General features: G+C 38.8%; 1 protein-coding gene across 2 annotated transcripts in view; it reads left to right on the forward strand.

The window, feature by feature from the left end:
- The window catches only part of COMMD10 (COMM domain containing 10), a 79915-nt gene that overhangs the window by 7511 nt on the left and 50943 nt on the right, over positions 1-21461 (forward strand). For both annotated transcript variants that reach the window (XR_014939656.1, XM_015850003.3), the window contains exon 5: positions 3853-3963. Coding sequence is in view for 1 of the 2 variants with exons in the window: in XM_015850003.3 (XP_015705489.3) it covers positions 3853-3963 (111 nt within the window). In the remaining variant the exon portion in view is untranslated. The remainder of the gene's footprint in view (positions 1-3852; positions 3964-21461) is intronic.

Raw genomic sequence — 21461 nt, forward strand, 5'->3', positions numbered from 1 at the left:
ACCTGCTGAGATTTATTTTGAAAGCCAGCTACAGCATGGCTGTGTTTCTTTAATCTTCTGCTCCTTAACATGGTTATTAGGTACTTTAATAATGCCCAGTTTTTTAGATTCTACATCTTGAGGATTTTTTAATGAGATTTTTCCTATCTTTCTTACCCTATTCTTTACCAAATAAATGCAAATGACAAGGGATAGGAGATACACTTTGAGCACATTTAAAAACTATCGTTCTACTTCTAGGCACAAAATAGCCATTTTAAGTTGGAATGAAATGCTGTGCTCATCTCATTTAGTGTCGTGTAATACAGACTATAATTTTTTCCTTCAGTATGTAAAAATTCTTGGAAAGGGTCTGATTCGGATTTCAGGGCATGAAATGACAGGTAATTTCTGGTGTATTTTTGTGGCTAATAAAAAAGTGCCTTGTATCTGTTTAAAATCTGCCTGACTTCATTTTCCTTCCAGAGCTTTTTGCTATCTATTCTTCTGCTAGGTAGAGTCAATCAGCTGTCTTTTTCCATTTGGGTACTCCTGGTATGTACTTTTACTGCCTCTGTGAACTTGGAGGGTGGGTTTTCCTTTCCTTTCTGAGATATAAATCCAGTTGTTCTATCACACAGTTTCCTACAGTATTTGTTACTCCTAACAGTATAATAGGTGAAGCTTAGAGCTTGGAATCTTAAATTATCTGTATTTACTTTAGTCTTTAATACAATAGTCTTTACATTTAATAGAGTGTTCCAGCATTGATGTAGTGAAGTTGCTCTGCATAAACTGATGTAATGCTGTTATGGATGTACTACCTTTGGTAGAAATAGATGAGTAGAGTATAACTCTGAAAAGCGCTGATGTTACTTGTGTATTAATTTGGCTTTGAATGGAAAAAGCTGTATTAAAAAAAAAAAAAAAAGCAAGTCAAACAAACCATCAGAAACTCATGGAAATGAAGTCATTTGCACTGCTTTATCCTGTCCTCAAATTAATCAGCTTGACTGTGGGGGGAAATATATGATAGATGCATGTAAAGTACCTTGAATGTTCTGAGTATTCAGTGTAAGGCGACACGAATGTCCTCATCTGTGCAATTCAAAAGCTCTACTCTGTGCCACATGTAGCTGCATGTAACCTCAAGTCTCCTTGTTAATCGAATCCTTTGGCATTGCTAAGGCTGCAGGAGAAGCTGTGCTATTAGAAGTGCTCGGATCTGTGCCAAGACTTGGGTTTTCAGAAAGAAAATCAGGACTTTCAGGTGTGCTCATGATGGCACTAGAGGCCAGTTGGACTCAGCTGGTTGGTGCATTATGAACTGGACGAATAAGATGTGGCATCATGCCACAGTTTCTTTAGTACACTTTTCTCCTCAGTCCCAACAGTGTGATCTAATTACTTTAAAAGTTACTCTTACTGGATCTTAATTCTTACTGTGGACACAAAGAGCAGTTTGTTTCAGCATTCTGGTCAATATGTATCACTCCTGTTTTGTGAGGCCCAAAATAATATGATAATAATAATGATCAGATAAACTAAAAGCCAGCAGGAAATTAAAATCTTCCTTTCCTCTAGCAATGGAGAGCAGTGTTCACTATGGATCCTTCAAATATCACATCACCAAATTATGGAACAATTATGTAGTTATTACCAAGAGTAATGCATGGAGCCTTTTGGCACCACATCAGTGAGTTTTGATGATAAAAATGAAGATTTTTTTGTTGTTTTCATAATCATTTGTTATGAAATTGTGTGACCTTCTGGAAGCTTCACCTTCCAGGAGTGAGTAAATCATATGGAAATTCAGTTTTCCTGTTTAAAATAAGTCGGTGCAGAGAAAGGCAGGGAAAGTTACTTCAGGATATCTCAAAAGCTCAAAACTGAAAAGTATCCTTGCTTTTCCCCCTGAAGTAGTTGAGTATTCAAACAGCTTTACACACTCCATCCTTAAAAATACTGGCCCTGCTCTGCAAGTTGAGAATGGCTGAAGTTGGAAGTACTGGGATGCTCTTCACAGCATTATGTGTTCTGTGAAATTCTGCTGCCACTTACAGTTCTCCCTTTTTTCCTCATTACTTCTACTTGTAATCCGATGAGCATTTCCCAAATTAAGGTCCTCAACATTGTTTTTCTTTCATAGTGAGGTTGTGTTTCTCTGTTGCTCTGAATCTTGTTGTGGTGTTCATGGGGCAGATCTGGGATCTGAAGGACTTTTATTTGTGCTTACTCATGTTTTTATTTACTATCCACCTTTTTTTTCTTTCCTTTTTTTCCAGCCTGCACCTGTTGTTTTTTTTTGTTTCCGGAACACAACCTTCTGGTTAAATAGTTGCCAGAGATACCAAGTGTGAGCTTACAGAGTAAAATAGTGCATTTTCAACAGTGTTAAATGTTGCAGTGACAAGTTAGCTTGAGTATTTCTAAACTGCTGCTTGGAAATTATAAAAAGAAAAAGCTAAGAACACGATTTTATTTCCCTGCTATTTCTGGAGAAATTCTTCTCCACTAGTACATACTTCTTGCATAATACAAGTGTCAGTGTTATCTAAGGCTCTCCCAATATTTGTTTTGCATAATTTTGCATTAGAAGTGAAAATAAATTTGAATTCCTTTCATCTCTTGAAAAAATTGCCCCTAAAATACATCTTCGTAGCATCCAAATACTGTGCCTTGACACAAATATCATGCAACATGTCCCTGCTCTTGGAAGATTAATTGACCTTTCAGAATGCTGAATGTCTAAGTAAACGTACTGCAGTCAAATACATGTTATATTTCGATTTCAAGAAAGTATATAGGCAGGCCATTTTGGAGTTTGAGGCAGCTTATTATCTGTTAATCAAAACCTGTTCTCCTGCAACTGTATTCAAAACAGAAATAAAAATGGCTATGGGAAACAAAGTAATGATAAAGTAAAGTGGTAACGGGAAGGGTGTTATGGCTGCTATTGAGCTATAACCACTGTGCTGCCTCTCATTTTCTGTCCTGTCTTTCATCTAGAGATTGCTGTCACCGCAGGAGAACAGGGCATGTACTGAATATTGGACTGGGAAGGGGTCAACAAATGGGCTGTCTTAGTAACAGTAAAAGTGAGCCACAGTATTTACTAGCAGAAGGGAGAGTAGACTAAAAAACTTGTATGTTGATTAACTTGCCAGGTGGTAAGACTTTGAATTTCTACTTCATTCAAGAAGGCTAGGTAGATTATTTCTTGTTAGGCGTCTAGTTCTGTTCTTACATATTTTATGTGTGTGCTGCAACTCAGTAATTTTTGAATGTCACTTCAATTTAAAGATTAAAAAAGTACTTTGGAATGCATTTTTGAGGAGCTTCCTATTCAAATACTGTTGTGCACCTGCTCCACTTTTTAGCTTTTTGGTAGAAACATGTTAAAAAGCATCCCAGAATTATTTTTGTTGTAAGCTTCCATGTATGGTAGGACATGCAGTAATTCTTTTGGTTAAGAGATTACCATTTTGAGGTAGTTTACACTGGTAATTTATTAATTTTCTGTACAATAAAAGAAGATGTGAAATTGAATCTTCAGTCAACTTTGCAAGGAGGGGGAATGCATCTTAGTTTGGTTACTTCATTTTGCTTTATGGGTTAGTTCAGCACATTTGAGATATTTGAAGTTACTTTTATTTGTGAAGGCCGCAGGCAGTTTTAACTGGTAAGGTTGGTGGGAGGTAGAAGCAAACACTAATTGGAGTATAGGAGAATTTGCAGGGTGTGTATTGTGTAAGAATGCTTAGTACTTACTTGTAGATCATGGTGTTTGCTGACAAACCATTGACAGATGCTCTAAGTTGACCTCCCAGTACTTCTGTGCACCTGATTCTAAACTAAACTTATGTTTTATAGCTTGAAACAATTGGTTGGCAGCTTGATCTTCAAATGTCTGCATCTGTGCAAGCAAAGCTGAAATCTCCTCGAGCTGTGCTAGAGCTGGGTGTGAGCAATGAAGATTCAAAGGTAAGACAAATGTGGCTGACAAAGTTGGAATGAACTGTGATGATGGCTTTATGTTAGAAGTTTGGGGGCATCAGTTGGAACTCTTGATAACAATTAGTCTCTCTCCAGTGTTTTCATATTTTTCTGATGTAGTTTCACAAAATATATGATTAAGCATTTAAATTTGTGAAGTACTGATGTAATAGCACATGCATTAAGCGGACTGTGGAGCTGACAGCTGTGCTATCAAATGTGGGCTGTGACATCATGGAAGAATGTTCTGAAATATGTCTATTTTGGATCTGTAAAATATATTTCTAGATATATAGATGCATCTTGTGATTGATACTCCTTGGACTTAATGTTCAGCTTCTTGCTGCACTGTACCATGACCAGTTACTTAAGATACCACTTGCCACTCCTAGCCTTTTTGTGCTAGTGATGTATTTATATGAATGATGACAGTGGCCCAAGGCCACAGATAGCTTTGACTGTGTCAAAACACAGATGTTTGGAGATATTTTAGGTAAGCCTTACATTGAAAGTGTTTAGTGATTGATGGTGTTTCAGTGTCAAAAACAACTAATGAAGCTTTATTTATAAATTTGTGTCATATATTACTTAGCACATGAACATTTATTTACCTAATCTTGCTAAGGTACATAAATTGGTGCCTTCTGTGATGTCTCTCAGACTATTAAGCGATGAAACAGTCAGTGCAAAAGAAGAGAAGAATCAGAACTCAGTTCAGCTTTTGTGTTGCCTTTAAATTGAGGTAATTTTACTAATGCATGTGGAATTCCTGACGTGTGACTGAGTAAATGAGAATATACAGCTTGTATTTGTGCTTTTCATTAGGACCTTCAATAGTCCACTGCAGACTATAAATCTTTTTGAAAAGTACATCCAGGAACTGAACAATTTCTTATACCCAAGTTGTGTTGAGAAACACTGCAGACAGGTTTAAGTCTGTGTCTGTAATTATAGCAACATGAGAAAGATGTGATTTCCACGTGACTGAGTTAGTTGACCTATTTCCTTTACAAACAGAATTTGGTGACTGGATATTTTATTTATTCTGCTTATTTTTGTGAGTGTAGGTGAATACTTATGTCAGAATTATTTTTGAATAATAACAAGCTTAAGAGCAGGCTTGTACCTGGCGTTTAGACAGGGCAGCGCAACATGAAGAACATCCTGCTGATGAAAGATGTTTCAGACACCAAAAGTCTAATATATGTGTTGTTATGAAGATATCTGTTTCTTTTGTTTGTTTTAGGTGATTGATTACATTCTGATAGAGAGTAGGTTTAAGATTGGATACTGTGTACCCATAAACAGACAGAAGAGTTGAAGATGATTGATTTTTGTGCAGTATTTGGTATCACTGTGAGGCTTTTGTGCACGGTGTATCAAGTTGTCTGGAAATCTGTAATAGAAAGGAAAAGGCTGTTGTGGATGTGCTCTGGTGGGGTTGGCACATTAGGGGGCAGTAGTGCTCTTTGTCAGGCGTCTCCAGCTCTGAATAATATTTGCAGATAATGCTCAGAATCACTTCTAAAGTAAGTAGTTGTGGGAAGCACTAAGGGTTTACATTTCTGATCTGTATATAGCAGTAGAAGTTTGTCTTGCTAATCTACATAATCAAAACCTATTAAAAAAAAAAGCGAAGTAAATGAAATTTGCCACTATTTCTATTAATTGGGAGTAATTTATACTAATACGTTAATGTTTACTACAAGTAACTACAATTAAACACTGTTCAAACTACTTTTTATCAGAACCTAATGTCTAAAATAGTTATTAAATACGGAATGAAGATGTTGAATTCCTTTTGCTTTCAATCTAATGTACATTTTACATATGTCATAGAGAGCTTGTCATTGTGTTTAAGCACTGGAATGAGAGGCTGCATAGCTGCCAGCTGTGGAGCTGTGCAGGGAGCGAGTGGGATGATGACTTGAGCAGCCTGACCCAGGCGTGCATCCAGCCCTGCTGCAGGGGGAGCTGGATCAGGGAGTTGCCAAACCCTGCTTCCCAAACTGAGCTGTTCTGTGATTATAGACTGCTCAACAGCTTGGTTGTTGATGAAATTTGGTATAAGGAGGAGAAAAAAGCAAGCTGTGATTGAAAATGCAATTAACAGCACTTGCTACAATGATTAGAATTTATAATCCTCAATAGCATTTCTAAATGTGACAAAACGTAATTTCTGTGAAGTAGACACAAAAAGCAAGTTGATATGATGGGGAAGTTGCATTTGTTTCCGTTCTTACATTTAAGCAGATGAAGAGAACATTTAGAAATAGCCACTTGCAAACTGATGCGTTCGCTTTTGGGTATCTATGAGTGCTGTCTTTAGCTGTGTAGTTAGGTTTCAAGTTTGTTGTGGAGCTGCAGCACTATCATCTTTTGGCTGAAGGACGAAGTAGCCAGTAGAGGGCGTCAAAATTAATCCTGATAATACCTACCAATGATGATGCAGATTTGCAAACAAAGACTGATCCCGAAAAGTAAGTGCTGTGTGTATTAGCATCTCTGTTTATCCCCATAGTTTATTTAATAATTATCTATGTAGACACACAGTCGTACGTTCTTTCCCACTGTTAATACAGCAATTCCCTTAGCCATCTCGGGAAGAGCTTTCTGAGCAGCTGGAGCAATTCCCTGTAGCCACAGGAGTCATATACAAAAGTCTTTTGTGGTAGAGGTTGTGGAAAAGGTCTGTGAGCTTCAGAAATATCACATTATCTGTGCAGAAGAACTTCCCAGGGAAATGTGATAAGTAAAAGCGTGTTCTGCTGTACTTGTTCACTAGGAATATGAAGCAAAGTACTTCATCATGTATGATATTTATTACTGTGTGTTTTTACACATGATCTGTGGTTAGCATATATGCTTGAAAGTTGTTAGGATAAATTAGCTATTGTTGCCCAGTGTTGTCTCTCAGGTCTGTTTTGTAAACTGGTTTCATTAAATACTCAACTTTAATTGCAGTTTTTCCTATGGAAGGTATTGCTCTTTTCTTTTTTTCCCTCTACTTTATTTTTATGTACAGTTTCCTTTCTAACCATTAAGGACTTCTTGATATCCTGCCTTTGAGGGATTTTTTTTTTTTTTCCCTTTGAGTGGGGTTGCTATGAATAGATTCCTTCTGAGAGTTCATTACTTTGTTTATTGTATTTCTTCTTTATGCTGACATCTGAAGAATTTTGTGTTTCATGTGCAAGGCAAAAATGATGAAAGTGCTGTTTTATTAAACCTGCCAATGCAGTGCTTCTGACACAAGGCACGTGGTATTAAAATATTACTGTAATCACTTAATTTTTATTTCATTTTAATTTCTCTTGAATCTCTGGATGCTTTAAAAGGAGAAAATCTCTGAAATGATTTTTTTTTTTTTTTCCTTTGCGACTGTTTGTTGAAAATCAAAATGAGGTCTGCAGTTGAAGCAGATTATAATACATATTAGTTCTACAGAGGATATGGAAGTCTGGTCATCTTAAATTATTTCTTACTTTCTGAAGTGAGAGGCCTCAGCTTTCTCTTTTTTATCCCCTCGTAGTTTTAACAGAATTTCTACGCAGCCGGGACTGTGAACAACTGTAGGCCTTAGATGTATTGCTCTGTTGACTTCACTAAGTATGCTGCTTACCTTTCTGAGTTTGTCATTGTGAATGTTTTCCTCATCTTTAACAGCAAAGCAGAGTAGATGACAAGCAGAGCTTTCCTTCCAGTTGAGCTAGGTCAATCCATCAGCTCAGGCTGTAGATTCAGTGCAGCCTCTGTATCATGCAGGCAGGACCTGCACTTCTGATGGATGTTTAAGGAAGCGTGATGGTGCTTCCACTTTCCCTTCAGTTTAACCCTTTTCATTCTGAAAGGGAGCAATGTTGGCAGAGTGGTAACAGTGGATGCAGGTGGCACACTTCCATTCAAGAGGCAGGATGTAATGGCACTGAGCACCTGTGCATCAATGTGTACCCTCCATTTGTCCTTCTTAGGCCTCTGCTTTGAGCATGAATGCATTTAGGCACTCCTTTTTTTTCCCAAAATACATAAGTAATTTGTCATGTCTTGGAAAACAAACAAACAAACAAAAAACCAAAACAAAAGGGGAGTGCAATTAAAACTCGGTGTTGGAGGCACTATGATGAATTGCAAACACTAAGTTGTGACTTGCTTCTTGTGTTCATCAGCCGTTTTCTGTTCTGATTAAGGTATTACCCTTTTCTTTCTCAGCAAACAAGGAAGCTTGCATGTACATGCTTACTTGAACTTAGTGTTCGTGCAGTGCAGATTTGCAAGTGTCTAGCAATTGCCAAAAAGATAAGTAGGACAGGCTACTGTCTGAACACAGAAATGTTTGAGGATGGGATTTAAGAGGGCTTTTTTTCATTCCAATTGAGAGGAGATAAGTGAAGGCCTAGATGGCTTCAGATAGCACAGTCCTGGTCACAGTCTTTCAGAGCCTCCACATACAAGCTAGATTGCTGCTTTTGGCAAGGAAGATTATGGAACCAATTTTGTTCTGAGTACTAAAATCAAATGAATACTCCTGCTGATAAGAAAGCAGAAAGTTCCCTAAGACAAGGTTTCAGAATACTGGGAAATGTCTTCGTGTTTCCAGGAGCTGTGGCGATAATGCTTGTAACATCTTGGGCATGTGGAACAGCTCAGAAAAATGAGCTTGAAATTCATAATTTGCTTCCAGGCTGTCATGTCACTTCAGAAAGCTGTTAGAAGTGTCTTTGCTCAATCTTTAAAGCCTGAAATTTCAAACTTGCAATGCACAGCAATTCTTGCATTGGCCCGTTTCTGATTTATCTATTGTCCTTGATTAAATTCATTTAATTAGGGAGAAAACTGAAGGCAGTCCTGAACTTTCAAGCTGCTGAGAGGGCTTTTGTTTTCTTACCAGCACGAAATGGAAGGGTGAATAACCTGTATCCTGAAAACTGTGGGTAGTATGGCATTTTACCTAGAAGCCATCTATGAGGCGATGTGACTCCAGGAGTACATGCACAGCTCTGACAGTTGTGGTGCAGCATGTAGTTAATGAGCAAGCTTCGTTCGTGATCTTAAATGGTTGAATTATCTAGCTTACAGTGAAGATCCCTTTACAGGCATTTCTACAGCATCCTTCTGTTTTGCCTGGCAGTCGACACAATTTATGAATAAAATCTGTAACACATGAATTTGCAAACTGTGTAATTGGTAGCAGCCCTTGCAATTGCTCCCTTTCCACTAAAATACTCTTTTAGCTCTGTCTATGTATGTTTTTGTCATGGAGTTAAAGAAAGACTTGGTCACTGTTAACAATGTGAAACAATGTCAGTTTATAGATAATACTGGATTTCCAGTTCTTTTGTACAGGAGTGTACTGAATTGTGCACAAACGTGTAGCTTTACCATCGTCAGTCCAATTAAGGAGCTGCCTTAAATATTTGAGTTTAAACTCGATAACCTACAGCACTGTTAGGCGGTTTAAATTTAAGGTGGAAAATAACCTTATTTGCCTGTATTTTGCCTGTAGTTCTGCAGTACTTTCACAGTACCTTCAGTACTAATCTCTCCTTGCCTCAGAATGCCCATGGGCTGTGTCTCCTGTGCTCATATCTGCCAAAATGTGGCATCTGCCCTGTGCCTGGTTCTTCTGACTGTAAGGTAGGAAGGTAAGGTAATGTTAAAGTTGACCTTCCTCTAACAACAAGGCTCTCTGTTGTGAAAATAACTGTTCTGCGTATGTCCTCTGCAGCAGCGACGTTTACTGTTGCCTACTTCAAATAGAGGTGAGGCAGGGGAAAAAAGCACGTAATCTCCAATGTCACCAGCTTTCTAATGCAGATATTTACAGAGAATTCTTCTGGTTTCAGACGTGGAAGAACCAACATTTTGCTTAAGGTTTTAAAGCTAGTAATTTCAGGGCTCATAAAGCATTTAGATATTAATTAATGAGTAAAATTTTGTGGCATTAAGATCGGATAGGAGTAGTTGTCTTTTGTTCTACTTAGCAATTACTCAAGCTGAGAAGATGTGGAATTGGTTCTTTATAAAAGTTGGAGATGATTTCTTTAAATATAATATAGTATTGGGAAGCTCTGCAGACCTCTAAGTGTGGGGGTGTCTTTCCTGGGTGTGACTGGCAGTGCTGCTTAGTTCTCCATATTCAGTTTCTCAGCTCTTCCATATTTAAAATGATCTTGTTACTGTTCAGCAGTGTTTTATTTCCCTGTATCTGGCTCCCCTGTGAGGTGGATGTCTTCAGAGCTTGATGGAAGAGACAGATAGTATTGTCTTCTGCAATCCTAATTATCTGTTGTTTGGTGTGTTTGTTTGTTTTACTGCGCAGGTACTCAGGGTAGACACAATTGGTTTGCTTTTTGTTACTGTGATAGTAGTTTGGGAGTAGTGAATCCCCGGTGGAAATGGAAGAGGCACTTTCCTACTGACTCCTCCTCTGGTAGGTCTACTGTGTTTGAGGTACCCTCAGAAATTGGAAGGCCTTTACATAGAGTAAAGCAACGTGTAAAATGTAGGTGTTAGAAGGAATTTCTAGGTATATGCAGGTTGTTTTATTTGAAGTTATGTACTAGAACTTGACTATACCTCCAACTTCTGTAGCTGCAACTCAGAAATGCATTTTTGGGGGACACTCCGACATAAGGACGTTAGTAACTTAATTAAATGTGAACTGCTGAAGAAAACTGACAGGAGTTTCATTTCCTGGTTTCCTGGAGTGTTTTGTCATCTTCTTTTGGCTCAATTGCTTTCCCATTATTTTAGCTAATTTTTTGTCAATATGCAAACTTCTCAAATTGCCAGATTGGGCTTCCTGGAGAAGTAATGTGCATATTCTTGAAAGATTAAAGAGTGAGCATCTCCTGTGTTGCTAACATCTGTCCTGCTTAAGGCAATAAATATACAGTACATGCTGTCAGACAGGATCAACACTGTGCATTTGACATTACCCAGGTGCCTGTAACAAGGCTGTGACTCCCTTTCTGGTTATGCTTTGGGTGGAAGAGGGTAGATCATCACCTCTATCATACACAAGGGCAGCAATTTTCACTCTTTTTTTGTTGTTGTTGTTTGTAAATGAGAGCAGTCTGGTATCTGGAATGAAGTGGCATCTAAACTTGTGTCTTTTGGCTTTTTATGAATGTTCAGCTAATTTCAAAAGCTGCTATGACAAGTGACTTTTTTCTCAAGATAATATATGTGAAATATCACCAGTTTTACAGGAAAAACACAGCCCACAGCCCCTGTGCAAATCTTGTTCACTATGATTTTATGAAATCACTACTAATGAAATGACATCATTGTAGGAATGCACGCTTGCTAGCAATGCAGTAATAGAAGGAGATTTCAAGGGGAAAACGGAAATAATTTTTTTCCATAAGGAGACAGACATGCTAAGAATACATTTCGAAGCCTTGCAGTAATGTAATTACAATACAAAAATATAGCAGAAAATAATAAACATGCTTGTCTGGCTTGAAATTTATGTTTGAGATGAAACTGCTTGTTTTTTTTTTGACACCTAAAACCACATTTCTGAGCTTGCAAATGCATAGTCAGAGTAACTAAGCTGTTCAGTCACCTCGTGAGGCAGAACCATATTGGTTGGTCAAATGGAAAAGAAACTTGTATAGTTATGCTTTTTAAGTGAGCTTATGGAGTTCTCAGTGTAAAGGGCATAAATCTTTCAGCTCTCTACATAATGAAAATATTTTGAGAATTGCTTTATAGGCGTGTTTCTAAATGCTATCTTAAGAGTGTCAGGATTAGTCACTGAGCTTTTCAATAACAACTGATTGATGGCTTTTTGGATTACTACTTGTGCATAAATGCAGGGCGCGGAGTTTTAAAGAAGGTTGAAGAAGCTGGATTATTTCTGTGTCCTCTTTCTCAGCATCAACAGAAATGAAGAGAGCTGGGAAATGTTTATACATGAAGGGGAAGTCATGAGATTCAGAATCTGACAGCAAGGCAAGTTCTCAAGGACCAGATTTGTAGGCTGCTCTGGTCCATGATTCTATTTTTTTTATGAGGTAGGTACTTTACTAAGGAACATGGTTTAGTGGGAGAATATTGATGATAGGTGGACAGTTGGACTGGGTGATCTTAGAGGTCTTTTCTGACCTTGGTAATTTTGTGATTGCACAGTTCAGCACAGTTCACCCCCAGTACAGGCTGGGGGAAGAGCTGCTGGAGAGGAGCTCTGCTGAGAGGGACCTGGGCGTCCTGGTGGACGACAGATTAACCATGAGCCAGCAGTGTGCCCTTGTAGCCAAAAAAGCCAATGGCATACTGGGGTGTATTAAAAAGAGCATGTCCAGCAGGTCGAAGGAGGTGATCCTCCCCCTCTACTCTGCCCTGGTGAGGCCTCATCTGGAATATTGTGTCCAGTTCTGGGCTCCCCAGTACAAAAAAGACAGGGATCTCTTGGAAAGAGTCCAGCGGAGGGCCACAAAAATGGTGAAGGGCCTGGAGCATCTCCCCTGTGAGGAGAGACTTAGGGAACTGGGTCTGTTTAGCCTTGAGAAAAGAAGGCTGAGAGGGGACTTGATCCAGGTTTATAAATACCTGAGGTGTGGGAGCCATAGTGGTGAGTCTGGTCTCTTTTCAGTAGTGTGTGGGGATAGGACTAGGGGTAATGGGATGAAAGTACAGCATAGGAAGTTCTGCACGAATGTGCGGAAGAACTTCTTTACAGTGAGGGTGACGGAGCACTGGAACAGGCTGCCCAGGGAGGTGGTGGAGTCTCCTTCTCTGGAGATATTCAAGACCCGACTGGATGCCTACCTGTGTGACCTGGTGTAGGGAGCCTGCTTTGGCAGGGGGGTTGGACTTGATGATCTCTAGAGGTCCCTTCCAACCCCTACAATTCTGTGATTCTGTGATTATGGGTGCACTTGCCTACTTCATGAGATGCAGAAAGGTATTACTGTGTTGGCATAGCAGAACCCCAAGCTCAAGCTTTTAGGAGGAGCACAGTATCTTCATGGGTCTGCCCACTGATAAGTTAGGTGTGCCCTCATACCTAGCAGTCCTACGGTTTTTCAGTGTGGAACTGAGTACAGAATACATTAACTGCACAAAGGAGTTCAGATGCGTGACATCTTCCTCTTCCCTTCGAGTCCTGAATAAAGGAGTTTCAAAATCTGACTGGATGCTATTCAAAATAAATGCCTATCTTTGTTCAAAAGCAAAGGCAAAAACCTTAAAATATTTAATGCAGATTTCTAGAATGATTGCTGGAAAGGAAGAGGGTCACTTGAAGATTCTCCTTAAGAGGAGAAGGCTCATTTGAAGTTGAAATTTAAAGGCTGAAAGTAATGTATCTGTAGGTTAAGAGAAATCCCTCTTACAGCAGTAAAAAAAAAAAAATTGTTTTCCTTTGTTTCTAGATCATTTTGCCACTTTACTTTCCTTTTCTCTTTCCCTTTTTCCCTTTCTGTCATTCCATCTTTGCAGAAACACTTACTGTTCCTCTCAAAAACATCCTGTAGATTCCAGAAGCTCTAATAACACACTTTCAAATAAACCTTCCATACAACTGGTATCACTTTATTTTTCCATTGTTGCTTCTTCTCTTGTTAACCAATAATTGATATTATTTCTTAGATTATTTTACTTTGTTTTTCAGACCTTCTTGTGCTGTAGCGTATCTTTTGCTGCTAAAGGTAGTGTAAAAACAGTGTATTACTGCAAAGATGATGTTTAGACAATGTTTAGACAGCTTCGTAGTTCCTGGATTGCAGTATATTCCTATCAGTTGTGCTTTTGGAGGCTAACATTCAGCATGTTATTGACTGAGCCTTTTAGCTTGCTGTTTCTAAACATGTTTCAGGTTTAGAAAAAATGACTGTTGGATGAGAACTAAGCTGGCTTGCAGATAGTGTGATAAATCTTGGAGTCACAGAATGGCTCAGATCCCATCATGATGGGATCATCTACTTCCAGCCTCCTGCCATGGACAGTGCTGCCACTCACCAGATCAGGCTGCACAGGGTCCCATCCAACCCAACCCTGAACACCTCCAGGGATGGGGCATCCAGAACATCTCTCAGCAGCCTATTGTAGCGCCTCACCTCCCTCAGAATACAATTTTTTTCCCCTAACATCTAACCTAAATTTCCCCTCTTTAAGTTCAGTCCCCCCATGCTATGACTATTAGACTGTCACTCTCCCTCATGCTTGTAAGCTCGAAGTGTGGGAGGGCTGCTGTGGGGTCCCCCTGAAGGCTACTTTTCTCCAGTCTAAACAGGCCCAACTCCCTCAGTGTTTCTACCCAGGAAAGGTGTTCCAGCCCCCTGACTGTCTCTGTGGCTCTCCAGGAATAGCTATTTCTTGGTATTGAATTTGGTACTATTTAATTTCTTTCCAAATACACCGTACAGATGGAAACATTTAATGTTAAACCTTTCAGAACTGCTTTGCTGCAGCAGCTGCGGCCAGAGGACATTCCCTGCTAAAATGCATTGAGCTTGTGAAAGGTACAGTAGCCAGGCAAACTGTAAGGGAAATTGTCACCGAGAGAGGAGCAGTGAACTGTTATGAACTGAAGCTGAGTTGAGCCAGTGGAGTCTTTCTGGTGCAGCTGAGAATGGTGAGTATGCAGGAAGCAGTGCTCTGTGAGTAGTGTTACAATACATGACACAGTGCTTTCTTCTCAACCTAGTATCAGGGAAGTCATTTTGAAGAGCTCTTAAAAATTCACATATAGCATAATTTGATTTTTTTTTAATGTATTTTTTACTTGGAGTGGCTTTAAAATTCATGTTACCATTTTAACCACAGTTAAGCTCTCCTGTGGCCTGGAGCAAATCAAGAAGATCTTGAAGCCATCCTTGGCTTTAGGACTGAGGTGTTTAAAGAGCACAGTGCACTTATTTTTACTGCTTTTTGAAGAGAAAACCTTGACATGTTTAACTGAGGGAATGTGATCAAAGGGCAAGCATATACTTTAAAAGATCTGTGGAAATAAGGCAGAAGGAAGGTATAATAAAATAAAATTAAAATAATGAAATAGAAAAGGTATAATAAAATAAAGATAAAAACCTTAAAAATGTCATTTAGTGTATCTGTTGTGGATAGACAAGTGGATAAAACGCATTTGTCAGCATGAAGCAGGAGAGGTGCCATACTATAACAATTCATTCTTGCTCATTCTAAATCAAAGCCCTTGTTTATCTCCATTAAAACAGTTTTAACTAAAGGAAGTAATAGAAATTGTAGAGTAAGCAAAAGTTAGCCTCTAGAAGTAAAACAAAAAACTAGTGTTTTAGTGTGTGTCTTTAAATAAAAATAAAATAAAAACAAGCATTTCACGTGTTAAATTCATACAACCACAGAATGGCCCGGGTTGGAGGGGACCTCAAGGTTCATTAAGCTCCACCCCCCCACCCCCAGAGGCAGGGCCACCAACTTTCGTATTTCATACCAGCCCAGGCTGCCCAGGACCCCATCCAACCTGGCCTTGAACACCTCCAGGGACAGAGGAGCATCCACAACCTCTCTGGGCAGCTGTTGCAGCACCTCACCACTCTCATAGTAAAGACATCCAACTTAAATCTTCCCTCCTTCGACTTCAAACCATTTCCCCTTGTCCTGCTGTTCTCTACCCTTGTAAAGAGTCAAGCATATGAAATCCTGTCCCAAAAGGGAAGGGAGAGATTAAATGCTGTGAAATCTGCAGGCTGGTATTGCTACTGGAAGCAATGCACAGGAATGTGCTGATCCACCAACAGGTCTGATAACAGATACAGAAATAATCTTTTCCCTTTGTATGTGTACAAACTATGTTAATCCATTTGTATTTCCTCACAGCTTGAGAAAATTAAGTTATTATTTGGCTTTTTAGAAGATAAATGTTTATAAAAGGTTTGTGATTATATGGAGTCCCTCTTTCTCTGTCATAGGCATCTAATTCTTATTCCTGCGTTAAAATACTTTTTATGTATTTGTTTTGTTTTTTAAAGGTTTCTGGCCTTTTTTCTGAATATGAAGTACTGGGTTTGGAATATGTCAAGGAGAAAGTCATTGCCTAGAGAAATGTCGTGCTTTGTACCACAGAATTCCTTTCATGTTTAATTGACTTAAACTATTTCAAAAGTGGTTCTTTCATTTTTGCTGAGTGTTTCTCAAAGAAGTCCTGCATTTTTTGCACAAAAGTTAATTGATGATGGTGAAGATGATTATTTAAGGTCAGGCCTTGCAGTCATTAAACAGCGAAGCAAGGAGGAATTGTGGAGAGCTGGTCTAACTGCTGGAATGATGCACCTGAGAGGTGGAAAGTGGTTGGGTTTCTGTATATGAGGAGCCAGCTGTGTATTCTGAAGGTGGGATATCAAATAATGGAGAAGGTGGTGTTTGATTCTCATCCTATCTGTCTTCACCCCTCCCACTCCCACCTCAGATCCACCCAAGAAGATGTATTCTGTATATAGTAACATACCAGCAGGAAGATAGGTGAGTTGGCCAATTGGGTTTTGGCAGCTTTTTTTCTTTCTGATTTTAATAAAATCCCTGTTCATTTATTTAATTTACAGGTTGTGTGATGTGTGAGCAGTAATAAAATCTGTTTTGCTTTAATTTTATTACTCTGGCTGATGTCTATGGACCCTGAAAATCATCTTGGAAAGGAGCAGGAAATACTTAACAAGAAAGAGAGCATCAGAAGGGTGAAAAGTGGCATTTATAGCAAGCTTCACTGAAATAGAGCACAGCCCAGCATGGAGCTGAATTTCTTTGGCTTTTCTTGTTATAATCCTTATCAGAATGTATGAGATTATATTATCCTGAACTTACCAATACAGACACTAAACCTTAATACTGCATAACTGTGGTATCTGTTTAGATGAAAAAAGTCCAGAACATTTACGTCGCTTGTAAGGAGTCCTTTGCAACCAGCACAAAAGCATTAAATTGACTGTAGAGATATGCAGATATGATAAAAACATTTAAAAAGCCCACAACAAAACACCTCCAACCACCCAAAAAAATCACTCTCAACCCCTATTTTCTCCTGGCTGTTGAGAAATGTGCTTATTCTTTATTTAGATCCATAGAAACTCCAAACATTGCATTTTCATATGATTTGGGTCTCCGTGCTTGAGCAACCAGATGATCATTAGGGGTCCCTTCGAAGCTTAACCATTTTGACTGCAGTAGATGGAAGAAAGACTGCAGAATAAAACTCAATACTCCTTCAGTTGTCCCAGTGTCATGTGTAAGAAAGCTACAGGGCGAACCAGAATAAGAAAGCGAAATAAAACCATTGTGCGTTATAACATATAGAAAGAGGGTACGAGAAGGCTGCAAAATGGTAAAAAGAAATAGAACCGTGGCTGAAAAAGAGAGATTCTGTTGAGAGGTGATGGTTACTGTTATCAGAAGGACTTCAGTACATTCAACTGAAGTTTTAAGTGAAGTTTTCAAGTTGCAGGGAAGAAAACCAAAAAACATCACTGAAATTGGTGAAGTTTGGAAGGAGCAGTTTTAGTGGTTCTGTGGTTGTAGTTTTCACAAGGTGCTAGTCAATAAGATATTAGAAGTGGATGTATTCAGGGAGGCTGTCAGAGCAAAATGCTTGAACAAGGGCTGGAGATGGTTGGGCCGGATGACCTGAGTCCCACTTCAGCACTTTTGAAAAACAGGATTCTGAGGTTGTTTGTTACATTTTCCATTTTGGTTAGTATGTTAAATTGTCGAAATGAATATTCATTAAAAATGCTACTTACCTGGAGCAGCTGTGGCATTGCAGATTGGTCTTTCAGTTGAACTGACTCCCATTAAAATTACTTGGTCCATACCAGAAAGCGGGAAAAATAAAGAGTTGTTCATAACTTGGCAGACTTGGGCCCTGTGTCGAGCATTAATTAGTACTGCTGTAGGTAGTGTAACCTGGAGCAGTCTTAATAACGTGAAACATGAACAATAAGGGACTATTTGATGAGAATTAAAGTAATAAAATAGGATGAAACCAACAAAGGAAATGAAAGATGAAAGGCAATGTTAGCACTGCGCCTGGAGTCCAAATTTTGTGGTGTTCCTTGTTTTACACTACATGAAAATAGCACCTGTGCAAATATTTATGGTTGCAGTTGCTCTGAGTAGATCTTGTTGGGCAGAAGGTATGAAGAACTGTAAAAACAGACTGCACAACCCAACTGTTAGGCAGAATTCACGTTTAGATTTCATAAGGTGGGAGGAACAAAAAGAAGATTATAAAACGTTATGCTGGTACATTTAGTAAGTTTAAAAGGCTTGTAAAAAGCATTTTGTAAAATATAGCTTCAGTATTAATTATTTTTAGGCTAAGGCTGGAAGCAGGGTTTTGCTGGGGTGTTTTTTCTTATTTTAATAGTGGTATTCTACCAGTGCAAGTTGCTGCTCTGTTGCACATCCAAGTGTGTCCTAGCCTGCACTGCTGATGAAACATATTGTGGTTATTGTGGAACACTGCAGAACTAATAACACAGTTGACTTCTTCACTTATTTCATATAAAAATTATGGTTTACTTAAAAGAAAATGCCACGCACTGGAACATGTTAACAATTGCTTCTAATATGTGCCCCCAGTCCAACAAGATTTTGTCTGTTTTTTTGAGTCACTTCTTAAATGAGACTTCTGAAAAGTATAGGAAGTACCTATTCACGGTGTGTTACATACATTGAAATCTGAACTATCTAATGCTATCAGATGCTCACTCTGAAGTAGAAAATTGGTGCATCTGAGACACTGTCAAGAGCTCAAAGGAAGAAACGCAGGCATTCTTTTATTCTCTTTAATTTTGTGCTGTAACCACTCTGCATGTCTGGACTGTATTATTGCAGTTTAGTCCTTTGTGTTTTATTTGGCAAAACAAACATAAAACTCACAGCACTCTGGTGGGTGAGTGGGTTTTCACTATTACAGTAGTAATGGTGCAGCTAGAAACAGTGAAACTTCAGATTTCCATCTCAGTGTGGCTGTATTATGTAAAAAGAGGCTTAACAGAAAAAGTGAGGGAAGAGGTTGAGAAAGGATTGAGCTGTGCTAGTCCTGAAATCACCATGGTGTGTCCCTTTGCCAATTTCATACTACTCATTTGTGACTGCAGCAGCACAACAGACATAACAGGCTTTGTTTTGAGCTTTGTGTGGTGTAGAGGATCTTGTACCTTCTGACATAAATGGGCAACTGGGCATAGCTTTTAGACCGGAGTCAACCTAATGTATAATCCTGTCTTTGTATTCCAGGCATAGTTCATTTCAGCTGTTTATTTATGCTCTCATGAGATTGTCAAAGCAATAGAAAATACTTCAGAAGGAGAAGGATTCCCTACGTGATGGGAATCTTTGTGCATTATTGCTCATCTTACAGCCGTGGTTGGTTTGTTTCCATGTTTGCTAAAGCCTTGTGGCCAGATCCTGTACTCACCTGCGCTGTGGATACTCTGCTACCACTGTGAACAGTTTTCTCTGTTTCTGCTGGTAATTTCTTTCAACACGATCATCTGGAAATAGCTTACATGTTGAAAGCAAAAGGCTTGTGTACTTTGTTTATATATGTATTATTTCTTTTAAATGATCAAGGGATTGATTCATTCCTTGTGTCCCACTGTGCCAGCGTTGGCCTGATTTATTGCATCATGTCCATGACACCCATGGCTTCGGAAAAGCATTAAACATTTCACATGCCCTCTGCTCTTCACCCATGTCATTTTGAAGGACTGGCCTAATCAGGCAAACGACAGGGAGCAGAAAGAAATACACTTCATGGGTAATTAAAGTTGTGGGACTTTTTTTTGTTGTTTTGAGGTTGTTGGTTTTTTTTTTCCTTCTTGGTGTTACATTTAGTTTAGAATAATTCATTTGTGTTTTGGGAAGCTAAGTTTTTGTAATTCAAATTACCTGAGTAACCTGAATTATGTGTTTGGAACATTGGTTTTAATAATTGACATTTATATTCATTCCCAGAATACATTTTGGCCCTTTTGCAGAAATGAAACAGGGAAATAAAGCTTCTTCAATGCAGCAGTTATTATGAGCGCAGTATGAAATCCACATGTGTTTGTGGAGGCGATGTAATAGCTGTCTGTTGAGGAATACTGTTTTACTACCTCCTGGAAAAATAGTTTTTAATTGGTTCTTAGGGGAAGCAAGCCTGTGTTTCATGAAGGATGAGTGTTGGAAGGAAGTATATGTGGTTAAGGGAGGTTCTGAGTAATGTGTGGACTCAGGTTAAAATTAACCTTTTTTTTTTTTTTTTGGTGAAGAGCTATTTTTTAATACGCTTTCACTATCAAGGAACCATACACCAAAAGGAAGTTGCAGCAACAGTTGCGTGTGCAATAGAGATACCCGAATACAACTTCACTTCCCTGCAAGATCATATGCGTAGTGCATTGGGTGGAATAATTGCATGCAGTACTGCCTCGAGAAAAGCAGTTGTCTCTTGTTTACCCCTTTACTGCGTCCTCCTCAGCTTCAGTTCCGTTACTTGTTAAAATCTCCTGAAGTGCATTGCTGGAGGACACATGCAGAGATTTTCTTTCCTTAATGAAATACTACCAGCTGAACAACAAGAGCTGCATGAAAGATTTTAGCGTGACATTGTTTCAGATGTAATGTTTTAGTTTTGATTGGTGTTCAAGCGTCTTGCATGCCGTGAGTTTTGTTGTTGGTTTGTTTTTTTTTTGTTAAAGAGTGGTAATGTAAAAGGTTAAGGAACATTTTCACCTAGAACTGTGTGTTTCTGATGAACTCCCATTTTCCCATAGCAATTTCAGTAACCACACGCTGTTTTACAGGAAGAGTGACTTGAGGATATTGCTTGATCTCTCTACCTCCCATGGTAAACCTTCTGTTTGTTTTGTGAATTTAGTAGTCAGAGGTGCGTGATAAAACTTGCTGTCTCTTACTTAATGACACTTCACAGCCAGTAAGACTGCCAGACTGCTGTACAACTTTCCTTTCTACCACAGCAAGCAATGCGGGGGAGCACATCACAAGTTATTTTCTTTCCTAATCCCTTATATTGACTCAAACACTTAAGTCTATAAATAGATAAGCACAATAAAATAAAAGGAGTATATGGAAGAACATCTTCACAGTTCCAAATGGTCTAAGGAGAAGAAGCAGCTATGGGAAAAGGGCGTGAAGAACTGAGTCAAGAAAATTGAGGCTTTCAGATGAGTGAGGCATGAATTAGAGTTGGGAGAACACACTGACCTGTATTTATCATAGTAAGTTTTATTGGAAATATATGTATGTTATATTCTGGTAAAATCACACTGGAGGAGCAAACTGAAACCAAATGTTTGAGCTTTCTCTAGTGGCAACGGTTAACAAAGGAGAGACACTTAATGTGTGCTGTTTTGAACAGAACAGTACTGAATCAGAAGTCCTTTAGTAGTTGGCTGACCCAACTGCTTTAAGGGCAAGGGATGAGTAGTTTTGCTCACACTGAAATGTCATACAGCATCAGTTGTTTTCTTCTGATTATGGGGTTTTGCTTTCCACTGTAT

This window comes from Coturnix japonica, chromosome Z, assembly GCF_054131305.1.
Source record: "Coturnix japonica strain WE chromosome Z, WE-NBRP24, whole genome shotgun sequence".
Lineage (NCBI taxonomy): Eukaryota > Metazoa > Chordata > Aves > Galliformes > Phasianidae > Coturnix > Coturnix japonica.